The sequence below is a fragment of the Dipodomys merriami genome, unplaced genomic scaffold (genome assembly GCF_024711535.1).
Source record: "Dipodomys merriami isolate MVZ:Mamm:240054 unplaced genomic scaffold, mDipMer1.0.p SCAF_4, whole genome shotgun sequence".
In the NCBI taxonomy this organism is placed as follows: Eukaryota; Metazoa; Chordata; class Mammalia; order Rodentia; family Heteromyidae; genus Dipodomys; species Dipodomys merriami.
The window spans coordinates 155,369-182,466 of NW_027205603.1; the positions used below are offsets into that span (position 1 = coordinate 155,369).

General features: G+C 40.3%; 1 protein-coding gene across 2 annotated transcripts in view; it reads right to left on the minus strand.

Annotated features, from left to right (window-relative positions):
• Positions 1-27,098, minus strand: part of LOC138805553 (scm-like with four MBT domains protein 2) — a 151,259-nt gene that overhangs the window by 8,561 nt on the left and 115,600 nt on the right. For both annotated transcript variants that reach the window (XM_069990306.1, XM_069990309.1), the window contains exons 12-17: positions 23,530-23,643; positions 20,287-20,329; positions 17,982-18,052; positions 16,467-16,606; positions 10,531-10,640; positions 1,089-1,264 (exon numbers count right to left, since the gene is read on the minus strand). In XM_069990306.1, coding sequence (XP_069846407.1) covers positions 1,089-1,264; positions 10,531-10,640; positions 16,467-16,606; positions 17,982-18,052; positions 20,287-20,329; positions 23,530-23,643 — 654 coding nt within the window. The remainder of the gene's footprint in view (positions 1-1,088; positions 1,265-10,530; positions 10,641-16,466; positions 16,607-17,981; positions 18,053-20,286; positions 20,330-23,529; positions 23,644-27,098) is intronic.

Consider the following 27,098-nt stretch of genomic DNA (forward strand, 5'->3'; position numbering starts at 1 on the left):
TGAGAGATCTTAGATTTTGAGGTATTGAAGAATCAGGTCCAGGAGTAGTTCATTTCAGTGGTGTGCAATGGGGCTGTATAAGCCTGCACCTTCCCTGTGTCCTCGAAGTACAGGGAAGCCCATTTGTAAGGTAAATGTTCAAGACCAAGTGTAGCTCATCCTCAGTGAATGGAGCTACTCAAGAGCAGCTGCTAACCAGTGAATTCCTCTTTCAGTCAACAGAAGGGATTAGGGATGAAGTCTTCAGGAAGTAGGATGATGGAGACATACCTACTCATGGTTCTCACCTGACTGTGTACAGACAGAAATGGAAAGCAAGAGGATCGAGTGTATAGCTGACCTTCAGTGAGACTGTGAGTAAAGGGTAGACTCTGTGTGTGTGTGTGTGTGTGTGTGTGTGTGTGTGTGTGTGTGTGTGTGTGTGTGTGTTGAGATTTCTGGTTCCAACACTCAAGTTGGCAAAAGGGCTGACCACACACACAAGGGGTACTTGTCAGGCTCCAGGAATGGCTGAAAACTGAGCTGGCAGAGCCGACTTCCAGATCCTTGTCCGTGGGTTGAGAAAGAAGCGATGTCCTGTATCATGGTGGAAAAGTAAAGGCAGCCAAGAGCAAACAAAAGGCTGGTTGTTTCCGAGTCCTCTGATTATGCCCTGAACTTTGCATGCTGGATCTAAATGAGGGAAACACTAACTATGATGAAGATAGGGTAAGATTGGTAAAGGGATTCATTACAGCTTTCCACCCTAAGGACAAGAAATTAATTCGGGTTCCCAACCATCACTAAGCAGCACTTCACTGTACCTTTTCTGCAGCCTTGTAGCAGGGCACTCAGCTTATCCACTGAAATTCACAATTGCCCCCTCCCCCACTCTCTCCTTTTCCAAGTCCTGCTGCTGCAACCCAACCACCTATTCCTTGGCCAGCCTACGAACTCATGAGAATCTGCCACAGCAAGCCTTAAAAGATTTCTCCAGAGGAATTCCTAGGAAAAACTACTCAAACGGTAAAAAGAAAAGAAAACAAAAACCCATTATACCATAGGTCCACTCTTGTGGGTCCATTTCTTGTCCCTTCATTTGTACTTACTGTATTTGGTTTTAGTGTGAATGGAGCAATTCTCTGGGCAGTTTTCAGAAACCAACACAGGGCTAAACAAGTTTGGGCAGCATTCTAGCTTGGCACAAACTCGCCGGCAGAAATTTGCTACTTGGTCAGATGTTCGTACAATCTTGACCACAGCCCTGTAGGTTTTGCCTCTGTACCTAGAACATGAGGAAGGAAGGAAAGGTGATGGTAACTTATTAGACTTTTTATTGTTATGACACCTTCCCAACGTGGACACTTCATTCCCTAAGGCAACGGGTACCACCTGTACTGACCACGTACTTTGTTTTAGTATTTCCTTATAATCTCTCTCTCTCTCTCTGTCTCTCTGTCTCTCTGTCTCTCTGTCTCTCTCTCTCTCTCTCTCTGTCTCTTTCACACACACACACGTACACACACACATTATTTTTGTCACTTGAAATTAGGGCTCGAACTTGCTAGGTAAGTGCTCTACATGAAGCCATTTCCTCAGCCCTTTTTGCTTATTTTTCAGTATTATACTTTTTGCCTGGGCCAGCAGCCTTGGATCCCAATGCTTCTATCAACACCTCCTATGTAGCTGGGATTAGAGATGTGAGACACAGCTTGTTTGTTGGGATGGGACATTTCCAATTTTTGCCTAGGCTAGCCTTAGTTCTTGATCCTCCTATCTATACCTCCTGGGATGAGAGGCGTGAGCTACCACATCCAGCTCATGAAAATATTTTGGCTAGCATGTACAAAATCCATGGTGCCAGTGCTAAATCTAATGTAGGAAACATTTCCATCTAGCATGCTATCAACCTGCTGCACAGGATCACACAGCAAAGATGAGTAGCATGTGGTAATATTAATGGCTGTGCTTCCTGACATGAAGGTAATGGCATCTAATAGTGATTATGCCTGCCGGCATATTTTGTTCTGGCAAAAGACGGTGCAAATGGGATGGTGACACAGCTTTGAAAAACACACAGGCACTGAAATAACATCTTTTTTCAAGACTGAATAGTGCTCTGTTGAACCTGGGGACAACTTCCATTATTCATAAATGACAGCTGTGCAGAATGGTGCAAAGTAAGCAAGGCCACATTTAAAAGAAGAGAAGCAATGGATTTTACATTAAAAAAAAAAAAACATAAGAAACCAGGAAACAAGCCATACAGCATAGCCAGGAGACCAGCTGACCATGTAGGGATTCCTGACACTACAGATGCTGGCAGCGCATGGTTTTGGTGCCACAGACTCACAGCAGGTCCAGTGAATTACCTGCAGATACAAAGAAGGCTCTGCATCAAAGAGCCCTGAGTCACGGCAGAGACACTGGGCTGTCAGGCACCCTGCCCTGCCCCTCTCCAGGCTGAGACATGAACTAAAACCACTTCTAGAGGGACCCTCAGCTCTCCTGTCCCTCTCTTCTGTGGTTTGGGTTTCTGCTCTACAAAGCAGTATGTCTGATCCTTTCTGTGATCCTGTGACTTTGCTAACTCCTAGGGGACTCAGATTTCAATAGGCAGCCAGAGGATATGCCACCCTAGCTCAGGCAAAGGTCAGAGAATGAATACAGGGATCAACAGGTCTTCATACGAACCTTTATTTCCTATTCCACTGAAGGCTTTGTGAAGTTAAGGTTTTATTTAGATGCTGGGTGCCAGGGGCTTGTGCCTGGAATCCTAGCTACTCAGGAGGCTGAGATTGGGAGGATCACAGTTCAAAGCCAGCCCAGGCAGGAAAGTTTATGAGAATCTTACCTCTGACTAACTATCAAAAAAGCTACAAGTGGTGCTGTGGCTCAAGGGGTAAAGCACTAGCCTGGAGCAAAAAAGCTCATGGAAGTGCCCAGGCCCTAAGTTCAAGCCCCAGGACACACACTCAACACACACACACACACACACACACACACACACACACACACACACACACACGCACACACACACCACACACACCACACACACCACACACACACACACACACACACACACACACACACCCCACACACACCCCACACACACCATGGCAGTAAACTTAGCTGAGCAGCATTGCCTGAGAGACAGTCACTCCGGTTGTGGATTGAACTGTGTCCCTGCACATGTTAAAACTCTAATGCGACTATATTTGGAGATAGGACCCTTAATGACAGGTCAAACGGTATCAATGGTGTCTTACCACTGCAGGAGAGGAAGAGACACCAGAGTGATGAGTACACACAACAATTTATTTGTCAGGAAAACAGCATCTCAGAGTAGCTTTGGCAAATAACAGGTTTGTAGAAAAATAGCCCAAATAAAGAGGCATGAACTTCCAAGGTCAGCTGACAATGCCGACCAACAACATGAAGACCAGATACTCTTCCCTATTCACACTTGTACATTTGAGCCGACAACTCATGACAGGACACAAGAAGAACATCAAGAAATTCATTGGTATAAACCTAAGTATAAAATCAGATCATCATGTTTGCAAGTCCAACATTAAGCTTTAAAACCTTGGTGGGGAATCTACAAAGAATACAACAGTTACAGAGAAGAAAAATCTGAATCTTGAGAATGGAAAACTAAATTAATCTTTTATAGGACTGAGGATTTTTTCAGATTTGTTTTGTCTTTCTGGAGACTGGAAAAATATATTTTCCCCAATAAATCATTTTTAAAGCCTCAGAAGCAGAAAAAAATTAAAATATTAAACTCTCAGTTGACAAAAGAGGTCTTCTGTATCTCAGTACCTTTGTCCTCCTTTTACTTCTATTTCTCTGATGTGCCAAGGTCGACTTTCAGTGTAGGAAGAACTAAAGAAGTACTCTGTAGATAAAAAGTCATGCTTTTGAACCCTGTAGCCTTGCACAAGTTGATTTTTCTAAGGCCTCTAATGATCTTCTATGTAGAACTTCCCTCTGGGTTCCCTGGAGAACCCTTGGGGTTCACTCTGGGGAAAAGTGTCTGGCTTCCTGTTTTTGTGCCATTTTGACACCCTTTACATAGTGGGAAATGTGGACTAAAACACCTGATGGATCCATTTTCCCATGTGGTTTAATTCACTACACATTCAGAGTTCCTAGAAGTCTGTTGGGAAGAGCTCAATATCAAGATGCTTAAAGGCTCTTTAAAAAAAATAGAATAACCTGACACTCAAAAGCAGAAGACTCATGAAAACCAGGTCAGCCATCCAACTGTGGAAGTAGAAGAGTGCAAAGGTGAGATCCTGATGCTTACCAAACCGCCAAGTTACAAAGAACACGGGTGGAGAAAGGAGCTATTACCTGTGGGGAACAGAAAAGGGCCGGCCTTTGTTCCTCCCTCACTGGGGCTGACTGAGGGGAGGCATTTTAGTGGAACCTTTCATCATTAGCAAAAGCCCATCTAGAGGTATGGAAATAAGAACTCCAGCACAGTTGAAAAATGAGGCCTTTGCTGCACTTGTCTACGTAGAAGCCAGTGCAGTGGTGGAGGACAGAGAGCCAGAAGGGGGGCATGGACTGGGGACTACCATGCCCCCTTCCTTGAGGAACTGGGTACCCCAGATGCTGGCAGGGCTTCTGGGAGACAGCTCTTGATTCCCCAGCCACCAAGTGGTGGCTCCCATACAGCCCCACGCCTGGGGAATAAGTCAAAAGAAATGACCACCTGGGCCCAACTCGGGGTAGCCTTGAGGGCATTTCTAGTCCCAGAGCTACTGCCAGGCTTCACGGCAGGCCAATCTTGTTGCCTGCCTTGTGCTGTTGTCTCCTCTTTCTTTCAAGGGTCCCAAGGGCCCTTTACTCAACCCATGTGGGACACACTTAGCCTGGGAGAGGCGAAACAGCAGGGCACCAAGGGGCTATGGAGACCTTCTGCATGTTAGGGAGAGGGAGGGCACCGGGGTGATACCAGGACCTGATCAAATGAATAACACACAGAGGGGAGAGCTGCAGTAGGGGAAAGGAAGGGCTCGGAAGCACCTGGACTGGAACTGAGATCCAAATGTGAATATGTGCAGAGAGGGGCAGGCCTGAGGCTACCGGCCTACAGGTGGACTCCTGGCTGGCACCTGGCACCTGGGCACTTGGGCTTCTGAAGGGTTAAAAATAGCTTACTGTCACCAGACTATGGAAACAATGAGAGCATGCCTGGAATCTACTTTCTGTGGGTACTCTGGAACTTGGGGTGCACTAGTCAGAGGTTGGGCAGGAGGCCAGTCTCCACTCAACACCCTAGGTTTGTGCTTCTCTGGGCAGAAATGCTACCCATGTGCCCACTTTTCTTGTTTTTGGTGGAGGTATTAGGGATTGATCTCAGGACCTTGTACTAGCTAGGCAAGGGCTATATCATTTGAGCTATGACTTGTTTTTTTGATTTGATGTGTTTTTGTTTTTTCAGTTAGAGTCACTCTCCTTCCAAAACATCCCAGCACAAGGCTCCTTAGGAAAATGAGTTATTCCAAGAATAGGACTGGAAGAAGATGAATTTAGAACATCTTCTTTGGACAGAATATTTTTTTAAAAATATCAAATAATGATAGAGACAAGACAAAGGGACCAAGAAGGAATCTTTGTGTGGCTTCCACTGGCCAAATCCAAGGCAAGCTAAACATCAACATAAGTCAAAGTGATATACATAGTTCATCGAATAAAATCAGGACCTGTCAGTTCACATTGATATAAGTTAATGAACTGGAAGCTTGATGAGGAATGGGAAATTCAGATGGGACACAAAGGACCTCTACAGTGGAGACAGTGCAGATCTTGCCTTAGAAAGGGCTCCAGGTGTTCAGCAAACAGGGTGGGAGAAGCTGATTTCACATGGCATGTGATAGGCCACATGCAGAGCACATTTCTTAGGTGTTCTTCCTGCTGTAGATGCACAAAACTAACTCCAACCATAAAGACACATGAAAGAATCCCAAAGTATGAAGTGATTGTTGGTCCTCAAAACAACCAGGTCATGATAGCCAAGGCAAGTCAGAGCAACCATTGCAGAAGGGAGGAGGCTAATCTGATATGTCCACCCCCACCCCCACCCCCACCTCCCAGTGTGAGATTCTGGACTAGCTACTTCTGCCACAAAGGCTGGTACTGGATGATGTGAGCAGACTGAATTATCAATAGTAATGTTTCATCACCCATTTATTTATTGTGGTCATGGAGAATGTCTTTATTTTATAGGAAACAGTTCATTAACTATTCAGTGATGAAAGGACTATTGCCCATAACGTATTTTCCAAACTGTTCAGAAGAAAGAAAACGACCTTCATTCTGAACTTGGCATTTTTTCCTGTCTGCGCTCGTTTCCAAAGAAATGCTTAAAGTAAATAAATAAATGTAGTAAATTGGTTACAGTAAGCTAACTAAACCACACACTCTCCATCAAATATTTTTGAGCACTATTGGTTTAGCACACACATAAACCCTCTGTTAATATTTTAAAAAAACATTTAAAGAAACAAGTATTTGTATATCCAGCTCTAGCCTGCACCAATAAACTGACTTGCTTTGAGTTAATCAACAAATTAGGACAATGGTTTCATTGTCAAATACATACAAAACATAAGAAGATACTGGCCTATCAAAAAATGTGTAGCAAAGGCAACTCTAAACCCTCAATAAATGGTTGTGAGTTGATAGCATATAACTGTGTTTATAGAATTTTTTTTTCAGTGCTGGACAAGTATCCAGTAGGCTGTATACAAGCTGGAAAAATACCACTGAGCTACACCCCCAATACAGGTAAAAATGGAATTTTCATCATTCATCTGAGCCTAATATAATCTTCCAGGGTAGTGGAGACAGGGGTTTGAGCTCTATGCTATGCCCCAGCACACTCAGCGCAGGAAGGCAAATCACCCCAGCTGAACCAGGTAAGGAAGAATTAACATGTGACTAGCTTTTGCAGAGGGTCAGTGTAGGTATCCTTTTTCACATGAATCATGTGATAGCCAAATATCACACTTACTGTTCATAAAATATAGACTGGACTGAGCACCAGCAAGACAAAAAGAGTGAAAACATAAAAACATGTTCATTGCTTATAGCAGAGACAGACCTAAGTTATTTTGTAAAGCAGTGCAGGACTCACTGAGGGTCAAGATCTGATGCTGTCTCCTTGCAACTGCCTACAAGATAATGAAATCTAATACTATTGACTGGATACCAGTAAATATTCTAAATACTCATAACAAAGGGCTGGAAAATCTGGTAAGTCTCCACCTCATTTTTCTGAAGATCATCACAAGTGCTATTCTAAGAGGAGTTCACATAACTTTTTTTTTTCCTCCAAGAAGATTTTATAACATGCAAAACATGTTTACATTTCTCTAACACACCTAGGAATATTTTTTTAATTCCCCCAAGGTACAGCCCTAAATTTCTCCTCTTGAAATTTAAAATAATGTAGGTCAATTTATAAAGACTACATTCATCAGAAAGCAGGAAACTTTTTTGTTGCAGAGCAGCTGAAATGAACTATATGTATCAGAATCCATACACTGCAGCAAGTCTATTTTTTGCTTTGAAATACGCACTGAGGAGTAATGATACAGCTCTTTACATGTTGTTCAAATACAGCAATAATTTCCTGAGCTGCCTAGAAGCTATGGTTAGTTGGACAAATAGAAAGAAAAACACCACTTACACATTTACACATGAGTATATGTGTACACAGAGTAGTTTTCCTTCTATCTACAGGTCAAAAATCCTTTGGGAAGTACCTTCATCCTATCAGATAAATGGGCCGTTCGTTAATCTTTAGAAAACAACAGGTAATAATCCCGGATGGGGAATCAGAGCACTCATACTGCTCTGAGGATCATCTTACAGCCTCACTTCCTGAAGAAACTCCTTGCAATATTATAATTCCAGCCCCACAACAACCAATGCAATTGCATGTCTTAACTGCAGCTCTTCCTTCCGCTAAGTTCATTTATCCATGACAGAAAACACTTTGGCCTTTCAGCAAAATGGAAAGAAGGCATCTTGTTCTCCTCCTGATTGCACCAAAGAAAATATAGCAAAGTTGTCACAATCTACAAAAGTTGTCACTTCCTATCAGGAGGAAAGAGGTGATGCACCATGCAAGACTGTCACAGCAAGGCACATGCTGACTCTAAACCTGCCATCATTAGCAGCTGCTTGGGGTGGCCCCTATGATCTGGTGTAGCTGAATTCCAGTTCAGACAGCCACTTCCTCATTAGAAGCGGCTGTGTAAGATTTTCGCTCTGGAACTCCCTGTCATCTCTGATATAAGAGGTAATGCTTTGTCTTTACAATTCAGCAGGGCTGGAATTGCCCTGTGTCTGTTTTGATTATATCGGGCTGGATTTAATAAAAGCTCTGATCGACTTGGTAACATGAAAATAAGTGCCAACATTTGCAAAATGAACTCTCACTGTCATGGAGCAAGGTTCTGGCTGATTTAGGAACAGGAGAGCTTTTAATGGAATTTAAGAGTTCTGTACTGTCACTATTTCAGCATCCGTGAGTGTTGTTATCTAAGCTGTATTGAATCTTACAGAAAAGCTTTAAAACAAGAAGTAAGATTTCTGTGTATAACCAAGATTGCTCAAGATTTTTAACAGCCCAACAGTGACATTAGGAGGAAACATCCTACATTGGCTGGTCACTTCCCCTTTACAGAAAAAAGAGAAATACCAAATGTTAGGCAGGAAACAATTTGTTTCTGAGCTATGGATGAAGCTCATCAAATATCACTTGGGAATGAAGCTATGTGCAGCTCCTTCCATTAGGATACCATTTTATGCAAATGAAGACTCTTCTTAATTACATATATTCTCTCCACTCTTGTGATTTGGCAGAGTATCATAACACCTTAAGTGGCATGTAAGAATCAAAATTACAGAGATATTTTAAGAAGACTCTGGGATGCTATGTGGGGGGTTATTGACAATGAGTTAGTGTAAAAGCCTAATAAATATCTCACCATTTCTACCTGAAACTAGGATGAATTAACTATAGAAGAAACTGCTACTGGTCAGACAAGTTATTAAGAATTCCCAATTTTCATTATAAACAGGAAAGGATAAGGGTTCTGTATATATCAGAAAGTGGTTTGCTTCTTTTTTAAAGCATTGTTTCTTAGTTGTTCTATATAAATATATTAGAAATGTAATATAAATGTAGCCAGGTGTGGTGACTCACATCTGTAACTTTAACTACTTCAAAAACATAAGTAGCGAGATTGTGGTCCAGCTGGCCTGGGTAAAAAGTAAAGACTCTATTTGAATAAAACATAAAAGCAAAAAGGGATGGAGGAAGGGCTCAAGTGGTACAGCACCTGCCTATCAAACCCATGTACTTTATAAAGGAAACATATGCTGGGTGTTGGTGGCTCATGCCTATAATCCTAGCTACTCCATGGGGAGAGATATGAGGATCAAGGTTCAAAGCCAGTCAGGGCAGGAAAGTCTGTGAAACTCTTATGCTCAATAAACTACTCAGCTGAAGCTGGAAGTAGCACTGTGGCACAAATGGTAGAGAGCTAGCCCTGAGCAAAAGAAGCTTAGGGACAGAGCCCAGGCCCAGAGATCAAGCCACAGGACAAGCAAAAACTAAAAGAAAAAAGAAAGAGAGAAAATAAAACATGCACTGTACTCACAAACTGCTTTGTTGAATGGCAACTCTGCTGTACAATTACTTAAAGATAATAAAAATATTCAAAAAAAAGAGAAAAGAAAAAGATTTTTGAAAGCCAACCAGCACACCTTTTCTGTTGGAAAACTATAAATGAATATTTAAAGGCTATTCAGTACACCAAACAATTATTCAACATCAAGTTATTTTGAGAAAGACATTCTTAAAAAATGGATCTTTTCCTATTGACCTCCTCAATAACCAAGTTCAAGCACAGTAGGGCTATTTCTTCTTTCTTTTACAGCCAAGCAAAACATGTCATCTTTCTAATTAGCCTATTTCTAAATTAAAGAAGAAAGTTACTCAACTGCATGTCAACTCAGAACCCACTGACTGCCATTTTATTTGACTCAAACCAAACAAATGTCTACCAGTTCCTTTTATCTTTATAAATTTTCAATCCCAGAGTAGAGAACCTTTGTATTTAACAAACCTCTGTCACAATATCAAACACTACTATCTGTTAATGAATGTAATATAATAATGAAAAGGAATACAATTTTCTTATTCTTTTTTCCTTTTTTAAACCAATCTGTTGGTTCACACAGAGAGTAATTTTTTATTCTGCAAGTGTAACATAAAAAAGAATCAGTTTAGTAAATCTTTTCATTTTCGAAATCTTAACGCTCACGGTAATTGTAACATGTGACAAAAACAGTGGTACATTTGTAAGTCACACAAAAAGTATATGTCATTCTGGAATGGCAGAATAATGGACCTTCAAATTATTTCCTTTTCTCTGGGCTATGTCAAAATAAAGAATGAGAGCTTCTAACACAGCAGGTGAAATATTACAAAAACTGTTGTTTTCCAGAACTGAAAACACTTACTTTGCCTTCAGCGTCTCCTCCTGAAAATTCCAGTGTGCATCTTCCACCAGCTGTAATTCTCTCAATACCCTTCCAGGTTTGTAGGCTGCATTGATTATCATGCTAAGAACCTGTTGGGATAAAAACAAAAATAAAAACAAAATAACCCTCACTGCACTTCAATCTCGTTCATTCCTGGAGAAACAAGCATTTTCAAAAACCAAACTGCTGACACTTCAGAGGTATTCACTGGGCTCTCTTGTTAACTGAAGGGCTGTGATTAAGTTTGCTAGATGATTCTATGGGTTAATGTTGAGATGACCTGCCATGTAGGCATTCCCAGGGTGTAAAAGTCACCACCCCTCAGGCTAGGAGAGTGGGACCTTGCTAGCTATAGGAACTTTGGGAGCTCAATAATTCTTGATAACTCTTGCAGATAAAAAAAAAAAAAGAGTCGAGTCCTTCCCAGGGCAGCTTCTTATTCTCCAGTACATGATCCACCAGGAGGATAGGTTACTGAGAGTTTCATTCTACATTGAAAGATGCATTTTAGAAGGAGCCAATGAAACTGAGACAATATGCTAGAGACAATATTGTCTGAAATCTGGGGAGATTTGAGGGACTGTGCTAGGGAGCATAATGAATTTTCTGCAAAATCATTTAATGCTGGGCTCAGTGAATGGACCTTGAATCAATGAGCACAATGCTCTCAGAAATGCATTTCCAAGTCCTAAGTCCAAAAGAACATGCAGGTGGCCACTGCTCACCATGAGGCCTCTAGAAACACCAGGCATCTGAATTCTGAGAGTTACATGGGTAAGCTCTAGAGAGATAAGATGCTTCTGGGTACTTCTCTCTATGCACTCTCTTACTGAAAAGAACTAGGAATTTTGACCCCAGAGGTACATACTTTTCAATAAACAAGTCATGAGTATGGAGGCTCACAGATCACAGTTCATGTTTCCGAGCAAAATGCCACTGAGTGGATGAGGGAAATGGCTTGTTGGGGTGGTAGGTACGCATTAGTGCCATTACGTGGACAGGCGCTAAGCTAGCATGTGTATTTGTTTTTGGTAGGGATCAGTCCAGCAAAAATAAAAGGCAATAGATGTATGTTTAGGAATATAAGTGGCCTGAATCACTTACTAATTGAATTCTGAAGACAACAAAGCTTTCTCATTTAACTCTAAAGATCTGATGTGAAAATATGTTATACCATACAGTCAGCGTGGCAGTTGACTTTGGCCTGGGTAGCATTTTGCCCCTTAACTACCCACAACTTTTGTGACTACCTCAGCCGTGGCACTAAACAGCTGGGGTGGTGCAATCCAGGCAGTTGTGGCGCACATGTTTTCTGTATTAAAATAATCATCTGATTTTTACTGTTTACTGTCAGTACCATTTCAGAAACTTGAGTTTAAAAATAAATCTAATTAGAACTGGCTGCAATAACACACCAAGTGTTTATCAACAGACAATAAAATTTCAATGGATTCTTTTCTTTGCTGCATACTGGAATACATTTTGTGACTGTAAACAGAGCATGTCATGAGGACGTGAGCCTCAGGGTTTCTATGACGTGATGTCCTCGTGTTTGATGTTTACCCCATTAAAGGAATTAAGGAGAAATCTGCTCACTGTCCAGTGCTAGATGGAACTACTGCAGTTGATCAACCATTGGAATACAAAACTGGTAGGAGGGGCTGAGCATCTCCAGATAGAAACACACACTGGAGGGCAATGCCTCTTTGGATCCTTGACGTTCACGAAGCATGTTGAGAAAATCCTTCTACATGCAACCTCTCTCTCATTCGTGTTTTTTTCTCTTCATTTTAAAAATAATTTTTTATTGAGATGAAGTGATTAAAAAATTTCACAAATTTCACAGAATGGTGGGATAGTGATACTTAGTTAAAGTCACAAACACATTTTAACCTTCACAAGGCAAATTGTCATTATCATGGTCTATAAAGTTTGTGAATTCTATGAGCTTTGACAATACAACTAATATATTATGAGAGAAAAGCAACAATTTGTTTTAGTTGGAGTGAGCTTGTATCAAATCTGTATTTTGCAGGAATGAGGAATACCTGGCCCAGTGCCCATATAAAACCTTCAAAACTGTTTTGGTAGCCGGGCACTGGTGGCTTATGCCTGTAAACCTAGCTACTTGGGAGGCTGAGATCTGAGAATCGTGGTTCGAAGCCAGCCAGGGCAGGAAAGTCTGTGAGACTCTTATCTCCAATTAACGACCAGAAAACCAGAAGTGGTACTGTGGCTCAAGTGGTAGAGCACTCACCTTGAGCTGAAGAGCTGAGGGACAGGGCCCAGGCCCAGAGTTCAGGCCCCACGACTGACAAAAATTACAACAACAAAAAAAGCCCAAAACTGTTTGGTCTAGTCCTGGCAAGGCAACCAAAGATGGGTCAATAAATCTAGGAGCTTTTCCCCATACAAGACAAATTTGTATTAGGCAAATCATAATAATAATGTAAAATTTGAGGGTCAAGCAAGGAAGATCCAGCCCTTGCGAAGGTGATCAGGGTTCAGGGTGCTTGGGAGGGTGATGAGGTGGGTCGCTGGGCTCTGCCACCTACTTGCCATTACAGGCTCCACAGCAAACAGAGAAACTGATCACAGACTGGAATATTTGAAACTGGGAGTCAAAATAAACCTTTTCCCTCTATAATCTGATCATCTCAAGTATTCTTATAATGATGGAAAGCTGACAAACACACTTGGGATATCTTTATAGTCCATTCTTTGTCTAAAAGCATCCTTATCACAGAGATCTTTGAAAACACTCCATACAACAGCATCTTTCTCTCATCATGTTTGGTCCTCTTGCTGATCATTTTACTGTAAGTATAGTATTTAGGTATTTACTGTCCACCCTCCTAGGCCATAAGCACCCAGAAATTAACTTCATACTGCTCCCTTCCCAGCAGCTGGGGCTATTACCAACAGCAGCAGTAGTATCTAATAGATTTATGATTATTATTATTTGTTAGAAGAGTTTCAGTATGTTCTCATGAGTGAAGATAAAAATTATTTTCTCTTCACTAAAAACGAATGACTAATTCATTCCAAGAATTTATTAGATACCACTAATCTATGTGAATGGAGGTCCAGAAGACAGCTTTTGCTACTGATCTTCATTGCTTACGAAATCCTATTCTTTCATATCAGTGGAAAAGATCATCAAATGTACCCTTGTCTTTTTTATGTAGAAATAGTAAAGAAGGCCCTAACAGCACAGTTTGTGCTTTTCTTCTGCCATCCTTCCCAAACTCTGGCAACTGACACCCAACGCTCTCCTGCCTCACAGGCTTTGCTATGTATGTGTACACTTGAGCTGCGCAGATCATTCACAATGGGGTAAAAATCAACAGACACTTGAGGCAGCAAGCAAAGCACAACAGAATATCTTTGAGGGACGGTTTTGCATTAGAGTCAGCTGGGTAAGATTTTCCCTCTATTCCGTGTGATCTTCCAAAGTCTTTTATAGGGGGACCCCAAATCCTCAACTCAGCTTCGCTCCATTCTACTGACAAATCTATGGCTGCTCTCAAAGTACCCCTTAGGTTTTTTTTTATTATTTTATTTTATTTTATTGTGAACATACTGTACAGAGGGGTTACAATTACATGGGCAAGATAATGAGTACATTTCTTATCAAACATTGCAGCCTCCTCCTTTGTTTATCCTTCACATCCCTTCCCAGCCTCCCCCCAAGGCCCCCCCCAAACCTCCCCCCCCCCACCAAAGTTGTAAAGTTCGTTTTCGACATGACAAAACAAGTCGTTTAAGGATACAGGTGGACCCATTGCAACAATAAGTACAAGTTGTCACCCCTCAGGTTTTTAAGGAAGTAAATGGTTAAATGGACGAATGATGGGCAGAAATAAAACAAGTGAAGGCAAATTCAGCTCTCACTTAAGAGACGAGATTGAAGGTGATCAGAACCAGTGGTCGCTTAACTTCTGGTGGGGGTTGGGGAATCATGTAACTACCTGAAGCTGGGCATCTAGGACTGGGCCAGGTGGGGCCAGCAAATGTGGCTCCAGCCTCATGAACCCCCCCACCCCAGATTTCTTTGGCACCTAGATGCACTCATCAGTGAAGCAGTGCAGGATGAGCCTGGGGCCCTTACCCCAAGGCAGTGCATCTGCCTGACCTCTTTCTGCTCCATGTTTCAAAGTTCTGCTAACCAGACTGGTTAATGTCTGTCATTTTCAATGGAAGACTCTCAAAGTGAGAGACAATTACTAGATGCCTGGTGTCAACAGACTCCCCCCTCCCCTCCCCAACTCATGCCAGCCAGTGAGAAAGGGCTAAAGAAAGCCTAGGACGTATGAAGTTTAACAAGAGTCTAGAAATGAAGGAGGAGGCCCAGAGAGGGGCACTTCTCTAGGAAGACAACTTCTGTCTCCTCATTTGTGTAAAAACACCCAATGATATTGGGTTCCAAGTTCAAAAATTGCTTACAACTATTTTCCTGACCCTCAAGGAAAAAGAGCTGAAGAAGCATTGCTCTAACATAGCTGTGCGCATCTCCTACCAGTGTATCTGCACTTGTGTGGGCTTGTTAGAATGAGGCTGGCTTAGAGAGGGGAAGATTAGGACCCTCTTTTCTGCAGCACACCGAGGTACAGATTATAGATCTTATTCACCAAGACTCCAAGATCTGGCATGGTGCCTGGCATCATAATTACTTAGAACTTAAAGAAATTAATGAATAAGATTGTATTCCCTTCATCAGTGGTTCCTTGAGTTAGTAATTATCTACAGGATGCTGAATGAATGAGCACCTTGGTATGTGAACCTCTAGAGAGGTTGCAAGTAAAAAGAAATATCAGAAAGCAGTACTGGCTCCCACAGTCTCCACATCACTGACTTCTGTAGATGTGGGAGCAAAGATAATGAAGAAGATAGATGGAAGATAGATCAGAGAGATATGGATAGAGACAATGATGGAGAGATGCTGCATAGAGCGACAGACAGATGATAATGAAGACAGACCAATGATAGACAAACAAAGCTAGATGATGGGAGAAGATAGGGAGACAGATGCATGAGTTGCCTACTGGCAGCCAGACAGACAAAAGTAGGTGAGACAGAATTTATTTATGTATTTATCTGTATTTCTTCTGCCAGGAGCAAGATTCCCGCTTCCATAAAGCAAATGTATGATCGACCCTCATTTCTTTTGTCCCCTCTGTCACACTAGCTCTCAGGATCGTAGGTAAGTATAAAGGTCTCATTCCTTCCCTGGCAATCTCAACTCACATCCATGGGATGTTACCCTGAGAGAAGGGAGAAACTCACAGACGCTCAAGACATCACTAAGTTTCCTGCAGCATATGAACACCAGGTGCCTTTCTCTTAAGCTTTCTTGTAGTTCCAGAAAGAAGAAAAAGAGTAACAAACTAGTTGGTTTCCCCTCTATTAACATTCTTCCCTTAGTCTGGGACCCAGGCTGCCAGGGACCCAGGGTGTAAGCTGATGATGTGGACAAAGTGCAAAGGGGCTCCTGGAGCCTCACACTTCACTCTTCTTTGCAAAAAACAAACTTTATACTTGCAAATATCTGAAGCCAAGTAACTACTTCTAAGGAAAACCATGGATGTTCCCCAAATTTCTGTAAGCAACCCTGAGACTTCCTTTGGGGATTCTTTCATCTTCTGTATTCCCACAAAACATCAACTCAAATCTATTAGGTTGTTGCAACATTTCCCATTAATCCAGGGAAGAGTGTCTGCTGAGAGTCTTTCTGGGAAAGAATGTTACTTCTCTATCTTGCATCTCTTAACTTTGAGCTCCCAGGATAAGAACAAGGAAGTGCTTGGTAAGTGTGAACTGAATGAACTCATTATCTAGTATTTGCTGCAGGAACTGTCTATACCATAAAGATCCTGTTGAAATGAGTTAACCACGCTCAGGGGCAGGTACTTTACCTCTTTAAGCACCAGCACACACTTGCCAGGCCCCACTGATTGAGGTAGCTCTGCAATCCTCCCTTTGTTCAGATATGGGCCGGAGAAACACCGATGGTTGATGAAGAGCTGTGGGCAGCAGTACTTCCCGTTGACAGTTCCTGCGGCGGGGAAGAACAAAGTGGTGGATGCTTAGGATTGCAATTCTGGGCTTAGGTCCCTCCAAACAAGCCCTGGACCCAACTCAAGAAGCTTCTGAAGCCTCCTGATTGGTAAAATATCTGGAGTTATAAAAGAGAGGGAACTCCAGCAACCATGAGAGCCAGCACTGTTGCAAAGCTAATTTAGGAGATGTCACTTGAGTTCCTGGTTGTAAGAGAAAACAAATGATTTTCTTCTCTCGAAATAATTACACTGTTTCCTAACATTAGGACATTTTGTGCCCCTAAAAATATCTTAGAAGTTCTGATTCTTTTTCCATCCTATAAACAAACTTTTCTGTGAAGTAAGAAGTATTTTGAGACACAAAAAGAAACAAAGAATCACCAAACAACTCCAGGACAAACACAACTATACTCATAAAACTTTTTACAAAGATGGGATTTACTTTACAATATAGCAGTTGTGAGATTCTGCTACCTCCCACAGTTCCTAAATCTAGAAATCAGGTCTTAGAAGACATTATTCTTAATCACGTGTTACTAAGCGGACAAAGGTATATACTATCAGATTTGGTGGTCAAATCCAAGCACCAGGGTGTCTTTTGAAAGATTGTAAAATGTAAACCTTTATAGCTTATAAAACATATTACATATAACCAGCTACTGAAATTCAAAAGGTTTTAAGCAACTGTTTAAAAGGCAGTAGGGACTTAGGATAATAATCATTGGGTTAAAAATTCAAGTGGAATTGTTTAAAAATGTAAAAAAAAAAAAAAAAAGAAATACCTCATAGTGATTATTTCAAGCTTTCCCTTTCTGCATGATGATTAATGACACACAGTGCTAATCTGGATGACACTATCCAAGGAGCACATGGCTCCTTTTTCTATCGACTGGATCACCTGCCTAGAGCTACTGACCAAAAAGTAAAAAGAAGTACAGAGAATTCAGCTTAGAAATTTTGTTATGTGTTTGATTGTATGTGCTTGTGTTGTATGTGTCTTTAAAAGTTTCTGGGGCTTAAACTCAGGGCTGGATGCTGTCCATGAGGTTTTATTATTTTTTGCTGAAGGCTGTTATTCTACTACTTGATCTACAGCTTCACTTCTGGTTTTTAGGTAGTTCATTAGAGTTAAGAGTCTCACAGACTTTCCTATCCAGTGTGGCTTCAAATCATGATCCTCAAATCTCAACCTCCTGAGTAGCTAGGATTATAGGGATGAGCCAGCGGCACCCAGCAGGATTTTTTTTAATGGTATATATTTGTGAATGAGTAGTAACAGAGAAAAAGAAAATGATCTTGAAGTTAAGATACATTCGTAGTGACCTACAGTTACAGCATGTCTTACTTTGGGAAGGGACAAAGTCTACTCACCTGGATTATCCAGGTGAGAATATAAACAAAGGTCATGAGGTATTTTCTCAACAGGCACTGTGGACGGCAATCTGTGGATAAAGAAAAAACAACCACAAAATATCACTGAACACAAGTGTAAGGAGAACGGTATTTTCATAATGGAAAATAACTCCTCCAAAAATCAAACTAAGAGCATTGTAAGATGGGACATGTTCACAGGACCAGCACCAGCAAGACCAGATTAAAAAAAAAAAAAAAGATTTCTTCAGAATAATTGTTCTCAGATCTTCTGATGACCCTAAGAAAGCCAGGGCACAGCTGAATGGCTGTGCCTGCTGGGTATCTTTCTTTCCTTCTAGCTTGTTGCACGGCTTGTCTTATTACACAACTGTACTTAATATCCTCAGTTATGTCTTCGATTTGACTAGCATTAAACTAAAGTCAGACTTTGTGGCTTGTCTCATTGGAGATTGCTTTCTGGTAACCTCTAGCTCTGACCTCTCTCCTGACCTCTAGCTCTGTCTGGGTTATGGACACACCAAAGCTTACAAACTGGTGATTCTTCAAATGTGAAGTAGTCTTTACTCTTTTACAGTTTGGTTAAACAGTTGCTGACTACATTTGAAAGAATGTACCATGGGAGGGGGGGAAAAAAAGGTGAGTTATGAAACTAAGGAGTCCCCAGGGCTGGCTAAATGGCAACCACACAGTTGTAAAACCACAGAAATTCAAACTAAACAAATACTGGGGACCTGAGAGGAGGTCTTACAGCATTGTGGTGCCCTGACATGCAGCACTGGCATCTGTTAGAAATGCAGATTCTCAGGCCAAACCCTGGAGCTCCTGAATCAGAAATATTGAGGGTGGAAGCCAGCCATAAGCGTTTCCATAACTGAGTGATGCTGGTGACCAGTGAGAGCCATTAACCCAGGGACTTCAAATTCACATTCAATCATAGGTCTATTACTAATCTCTCTACTTTATATCAAGTAAATAAACCAGATTCATTGCATTTAAAATAAATACACAATGCTGGGTGCTGGTGACTCACGCCTATAATCCCAGCTACTCAGAAGGCTGAGAGCTGATGATTGTGATTCAATTTTACTCCAAGCAGGAAAGTCAAAGAGACTCTTAACTCTAACAACCAAAAAGCTGGAACTGGAGCTGTGTCCCAAGTGGTAGAGGAGATCACCTGAGGTCAAGCCCCAGTACTGGCGCATCCAAACCAATACACAAAAATACCCATAAAACTGCTATTCTTATTAAAATAACAGTGCATTTATTGTTTGATTTCCATGTATTTAAATTTAAACTTAAGAATCTGAAAAAAGCACTGTTTTCAGTTAATGTTCCATCCATATGTTTTTCTTTACTTAAGACACACAATCACTTTATATGAAATGTGCATGTTGGTGCATTTTAAGTATTTTGCAATATACAAAAAGCTTGCTAACCATCCCAACTTTGAAAACATACTTCCTTACTCATAGTTGTTAGCTCTAACACCTTCTTTTCTCATTAAATTACAACCAAAATTGGTACAACAATTCAAAGCCCATAGTATTTTTTTCACATGTCATCAAGTTTAATCTTCATCAAATTCAGAGAAATTAGTTTTTAATAAAGATGAGGGTATGGAGGAACCGAGGGCTAAATCAACCTGCTCAAGTTCACCCAGATGGGAAGTAGCAGAGTTGGCGTAACAATAGGGTCTTTCAGTGCTTAGGAAATTCAGGTCAGGAAAAGGCGACTGTAAACTAGGTTTAAACTGTAGTTTCCACTGAGGACTGGGGGCACAAAGAATCATTAGTGCAGAGAGCCATCTTGACCATGTGAAATACAGAGTAAAGCCAGGCACCGGTGGCTCTCGCCTGTAATTTCAGGAGGCTGAGCTCTGAGGATCACAATTTGAAGCCAGCCCAGGCAGGAAAGTCTACGAGACTCTTAATCTCCAGTGAACCACCAAGAAGCTGGAAGTGGAGCTATGGCTCAAATGGTAGAGTGCTAACCTTGAGCTGAAAAAAGTAAGGGACAGCACCCATATCCTGAGTTTGAGCCCCAGTACTTTCACAAGAAAAATAAAAGTGAAAAAAGGCAATTTTGGGCTATAGATTCTTCAGAGAAGGCACTGTGTTTTGCATGTAATAGATGTGAAAATGACTTATTACGTGTGTGTGCTATTTGTTACTTGTTATTTGTGTGTACCTGTCAGGGAACTCCCTAATAAAAACAGCTAAACTTCCATTCATTCATCTATAAGGTACTTCACACCTTTTCATGCACATTTTGGAGAACAAAACGAAAAGAAAAACCAACATACTTTTTTTCTGGCTGCACAACTGCTATTTTTCTCTTCTTTTGTGCTATAAAGGAAAAAAAAAGAATCAGAACAAGAAAATAATATTGTTAGTGAGACTACTACATTTTTTAAATGGCATAGTGTAATAGTAGGCCCATTTAAAAATACTACTTAAACACTGAACCATTTTTCAGTCAAGCCACACTTTTATATACATTTCTCTGAACATAAAACAGATACAGACTCATTGGACATAAGAGCTTAATAAAAATTAGCACATTTAATCTGACCACTACACAGGCTCTGCTTACTAGGGAAGAAAAGGAGCTCTCATACTATACTTCACAAAAATACATATTAAGATAAACTGTCCCAAGTATGATGATCCAGAATTTTTTTCCCACAGAAATTGTGATTAAGACAAATACCACTTTTATAACAATGGACTCCCAAATTAGTCTAAAAAGCATGCACTTAAAACTGAAACACTGAAAAAAAAAAACCCTGAAACACTGAATTACAGGAAGAACTGTTAGTGGCTAGCCACATATTGACAAAAACATTGACACTTTATCTTTCTAATTGATTAAGATCACCTTAACAAAACCAGACTAGGGCTCTTGCCACTATCTTGACACAAATAATCCTGCATCTTCCAACATAAACATAAGGTTTTACTGAAAATTCTAAAGCTGGCAGGAAAGAGTGCAAGTTTGTGTCCTTAAAGCAAAGTAAATAAGTAAATAAATGGAAGAATCAATAAGAGAAATATAAAATTTCACTCATTGTTTGATATTCAATTGCAGTTATTCATATACCAAGTATCAAAGTACAACTTTTCATCTTCCAGGTGAAAAAGGAATGTATAGCCCCTGTCTGACTCTCTGTCTTGTTACTAGGATTGGGGACCTGATTGGGTGCCATCTGGGTGAGGAACCAATCACAATATACCTGGAAGCAACATGGGAAATAACCAGGAAATACTATTGCATATGTGTTCACCAACATGTGAACTTATTCCAAAAAGCAAAAGCACGTGCAGCCTTCCAGATTCCTTTGCTTCCAGGAAGGGAAAAGACTTAAGATACCAGGTCCTATTTGAGGGACAAGGACAAAGGAAATGGAGCTCCAACCCTGTGAGAAAACCCAGCAAAGGTATTTCTAAGGCTGGGCACCGGTGACTCATGTCTATAATCCTAGCTACTTTGGAGGCTGAGAGCAGCCCAAGGCCAGTATAAACATACATGTGTGAGATTCCTCTCCATCAAGAACCAGATACAATGGCACATGCTACTGTATCAGCAGCATGGGAAGCTGACATTGGGAAGATGACAGTTCCAGGTCAGTCCGGACAGACAAGTGTATAAGACCTCATCTCAACAGAAGAAGCTGGGTGTGGTGGTAGGTGACTGTCATCTTAGTTATGATGGCAAGCCTAGAGTAGTGGCCATGATCCAGGAATGAGCCTAGGCTGAAAGTGAGACCTTGTCTCCAAGACAACCAGTCAAGCAGGGTGCTGGTGGCTCACACCTGTAATTCTAGCTACTTAAAAGGCTGAAATCTGAGGATCTTGGTTCAAAGCCAGACTGGATAGGAAACTGCGTAAGACTCATCTCCAATTAACATCTAGAAAACCGGAAGTGGCGCTGCAGCTCAAAGTGGTAGAACCTTGAGTGAAAGAGCTCAGGGACAGTGTCCAGGCCCTGAGTTCAAGCCCAATAACCCAAAACAAAAACAAAACAAAAACCAAAAAAGTCAAAAAGGGCTGGAGGTTGGGGCTGGGAAGGTGGCTCAGTGGCCTTGCATGCATGAGGCCCTGGGTTTGATTCCTCAGCACCACATAAGCAGAAAAAGCGGGAAGTAGTGCTATGGCTCAACTGGTAGAGCACTAGCCTTGAGCTGAAGAGCTGAGGGACAGTGCCCAGGCCCAGAGAGTTCAGGCCCCACGACCAACAAAAACAAAAAAGGGCTGGAAGCATGGTTCTCTGGATAGTATCATTCTAGTAAGCACAAGTTCCTGTATTCAAATCACAGTATACAAAATAAATAAAAACAAACACATTGAATATAAAATATTTATTCTTAGGGAGATCTCTCTTCATCCCCCACTAAAAATTATCCAAGTTCTTTGTGTACTCAGAGAGTACAGCCAATAGTCAGGTATGAGGATAATGTAGTGAGCACTGAGTCAAGGAACACTGCAAAAACTGCAGAGAGCAGGGAATGAGAAGTCAGCTATGTTGGGAATCTGTTTACAGCTAAATCCTAGAAATGTCAAGTAGCATGCCATAGAATTGGTTGCTAGAAAGAAATAGAGCTGGCACTCGATATCCATAAGGAAACTACTAGAATCATAATCTAACAAAATGTTGAAACCCATTATTGTTAAGGCTTCATGAATTTTAAGTAATACCCTTGATGTACATTAAAGTGGAATAGTAAGTGCTAAGATGTATTAAGATAGAATATTTTAAGCCATATGATTTGATAATGATCTATAATAATGTATATTAAAATTTTGGAGGATGGAAGGGGTGACATTGATCAAGATGCATTGTACTCTGACTTGTTAATATCTTACTTGTTAATATCTTACTTGTTAAACAGACGCCCCTTTGTACAACTACTTAAAGATAATAATAATCTTTAAAAGTAAAACAAAAAACTATTATTCTAAGTATTTAAATGTGCCTAAGTATAAATTATGAATGTGTGTGTATGGGTGCATGCTGAATTGGTCAATTACTAATACTGATTTTATCTGTTATTTCTGAGTTCAAAAGGATATGAGATAATACATGTATTACTTATAAAGTCTAGATAAAATTTCACCTATCACTTAGTGCTAAGTGGGCTTGATATTATTTCAGTAAATGACAGAGTGAGTATAATTCCTTTGGGGGAAATTACATGTAAAAACATTTTTTCAAAGAAATGATATACAAAAATACGCTATTTGAGTTTTTTCCCCCAAATCAAAAAATGGCTTTCATATAAAACTGGGAGTGAAGATTTTGGGTATTTTTTGCTATGGCTCTCTGTGTCCTTTAAATGCCTTCTTATTCAATTTGTCAGCCTGTGGAATATATTCAAATGTCCTGTCCATCTCATGTAGATACTTAAAGGGTAATTAAGACTACAACAATATTGGTACTCTTTGAAACATCTAAAGCCTCTCTTTGTTTTTACATCCTGCCTGTTTATAACCCATTGTTTCTTCACCAAGATCATAGATGCTTTCCACCTTCTATGGGCCACACTTACAGACTGTCTTGTGGGGCGCAGTCAAAGGGTAGGCATTGGCTTCACACCAGCCCACCGGAAAGATATCCATGGATTCCACATCAACGATGACCTCTGGCACAGGAGTCTGCAGACCTGCATGGGAAGAAGCCAAGATGATAGGTACCAACAAAGAAAGAGAAGAAGGAAGTAACAGAGCATCTGAGAAATACATTGCTGTGATGGCTTTAAAAACAATGATAACAGCATGGGAAATAGGACTTTTTAGTAGTCTATGGTCTTCTGATGGATATAAATGCTTGAATTGTAACAGAATACAGGGGAGTTCAAATGAAGTAGGGAGTGCAGAATAAGTTATTTTTCCCTGAATATGGAGAGGGAGGACTCTTAGGAAACTCAGACAGGATCCAGATATTGCAGAAGTGCTCCCTTTCCTAAGAGAAGCTATGAAACTTAAGGAATGTGGTGAAAATAAGGGGCTGAGGTGCCATGCACGTCACCACGACTACCTCACTCAACTCCAAGTGTAGAAGTACCTTTAACTAAACATCCACCATTACACCTAGAAGCAGCTACTAAATGGGACCCCCACTGATTGCGGGGGGAGGGGAGAAGCAGTTCCCCCAGGGCCTGTATCAGCACGCACTAGTTGTTTCTGTAGGAATGTGGGGTTCCTCCCCCACAAGATGGTCCTGATCATCACACAGGGTGTCTAATTCAAAATGATGCCTTGTGATAAATCGGCATCACAGCCAGGAAATTCTGAAGAGGACCAGAAATCTGGATTAAGCAATAACAAAAGTTTCAAGGCACACTGGCTAAGGAGAGAAGTGATGTGGAATCTAGCCCATTAGTTACAAGAAAAATCCTACACCCAATCGATAGCTCTCAAGAGAAATAAAATTTAAAAACCAACAACAAAAAACAGCCACTTTGAGGGAAGAAATCTTGAACAAGAAATCAAAAGGTAAGAGCTCTATTAACAGATAGTGACTCTTGGCCTCTGACCACTTAATCTAGAGTGCTCTGGTTTCCTTGCTGAGGACGAGGATAAAAACACAAAAGAAAGCCCAGCCACACAATCATGTCACCATACAACATCTGATGAATTTTATCTCATATCTTCTCATCTCCCCTAAACTCTGAGACTACCAGAAACTAAGTAGCTTCGTACAACATAAAATGCTCCTAACTTACATCAGTTCCAACTGCTCATCCTAAGGAAGAAAACTGATGAATGAAAACTTATAATTTAATATTAAACCATGTTAGTTAATATTAATTTTCTATTTGCTGATTAAATTTTCCATTAAAATTAACTTCCCATTTGCTGATCCTGTAATATGCAGGGCATGTAAATTGAAGGAATGGAAGGCAGGCCTTAGGACTTACTTTTCAACCAAGGTAAGTAGAAATCATTTCTGTCTAATATTGTATGATTTTAAACTATATAGAGTAATTGTCAAATGAGTCATCAAATAATAAAACAGACAAAAGGCAAAAAAAAAACTTTTTCCTACTATTAATGAAGTGATTAAAACTGTAAAAGTGCCTAAAAGGTATATATAATTCACCACAGAAAGAGCTATTGGATATATTCCTAATTTTCTTTTGGAGTCATGAAAATATCATTTTTTTCTCAGAAATGTTACCAAAATGTTAAATCTAACTGCCAGAAACATCTGTATTCCCAGATTGATGTTTAGCTATAAATAAGATGAAAAGCAGTGCTTCAAAGGAGGCATAAAGTGGACTTTATAGCTTAAAATTTCATCCCAAATGTTGACTTTCATGTCTCAATGTTCTGTTAGTTCAAACATCACATCATATTAATGTTTTAATATATACACTTCTGTGAAATGTATACATTCGTAAATCATTACAGATGCCTTTTCAATACTTACAAATTCTTTGATCACCCAATTAAACAAATTATGTATGAGTTAACGAAGTGTCAGCTATCCTTTCCTCAAAAAGCTTATAGTCCTGTCTTTCTCTTACCCCACATCTAGCTATTGCATAAGAGCCAATGGGAATATGAAGGATTCATCACTGAGGCAAGTTTTCCCAACCCCACACGTTTGAAATCTCATCCTGGATGGCAGGTATCAATTCTTTATTTCCTTTTTATTAGCTTTACCAATCTAGATACATCTGGCCAACCTCTGAGTAATCTTTTACAGAAAACTCTTGTGTTCTAAGATTTGGGGGCCCAAGCTTACAAAACAATCTATTCAAAATGTGTGCAATGCACCTTCTTGCTTCTTCTAGGACTATCAATATTACATATGAAAAGGCAGAAATTTCATTCATCACCAATAGGTGTAGTGTTTATCTTCTTTTTCCTGTGTTTTTAAAATCAAGCAGTTGTACAAATAAGTTAAAATTCAATCATGCTTCTTGATCAGTGTTACCTTTTCCATCATCCCTTTCATATTTATCAATTTATTTTTTTAGAAACTCCCTTATGAAAAGCACAGAATCATACTCAATCTTGGTCTCTTGTCTATATCCTGTCAGTTTGAATCTATTCAAACAATTCTTACCCAGCACCAACACCTCAAAACCTATCAGGAAGCTGAAAACTCCCGCAACAGAAAAAGTAGGTTAGTTTCAAATGACAGATTATCATGCAGCTACATATATATATATATATATATATATATATATATATATATATCTGCAATGATATATAGATAGATAGATATAAAACAATGAGAAACCTCTTGATATAAAGATCTCCAAACTATAGCATGTAATAAGAAAATGCAGGGTACAGAATCTTGTTCCTCAAGAACAGATTGTCTACTGCAGTCTGTTTTTAAATGGGAGAATAACATATACTTGTATGTGCATGAAGTAAATTTGCAAAGAATGCAAAATATGAACACAGTGGGTGTCAGTGGGAAAGGAACATGATGGGTAAAGAATGGGGGTCCAAGAGTGGGGGGAGGGGTGGATGGTGACCAAAGATACTTTATGAGTTTTAAGTCGTTGTGAATAAACTGCCTGTTTTATAATCACAACCTGCTGGATTACTGGAATAACAACACAACAAAAGACATCCAGAGAAGAAAGGAAAAGTCTCATACATATATATGGTATTGCATCAATATGCACATAAATGCAGCCTTGCATAAATACGTACCTAAGGGCGGCATTGCCACTGAGGTTGGTTTAATCAAAGGCATGTTCTCATAAAGAGAGTAAGATTAAACTGCTTTGAATTGCTTCACTGCTAAAAGAAGTCTTTCCCTACTGCCAGGGTAAATTCACGAGCATGTGAACTTGTGAGAATCACAATGGAACTCTTAAAATAATTCTGCAATTTCCTATCTCTTCAGGATGTCGTCCTCAGATGAAGCAGACCACTCAGTCCTACTTGCACTTGTGACTGCAAGAGCACTGGTAGAGCTCAATGCAACCACTGACACTGGGCGTCGTAACAGAGTTGATTACCTATTCTATCTATACCATCAGAGGAGAAGGGAAGATGGTGCATATGGACATTTTAACGCCTTCCTAGCAACTCAATCCTATCAAACTCCTAATGCCAAGTGATTACTTCATTTGCAGCAAACCACAGAAAA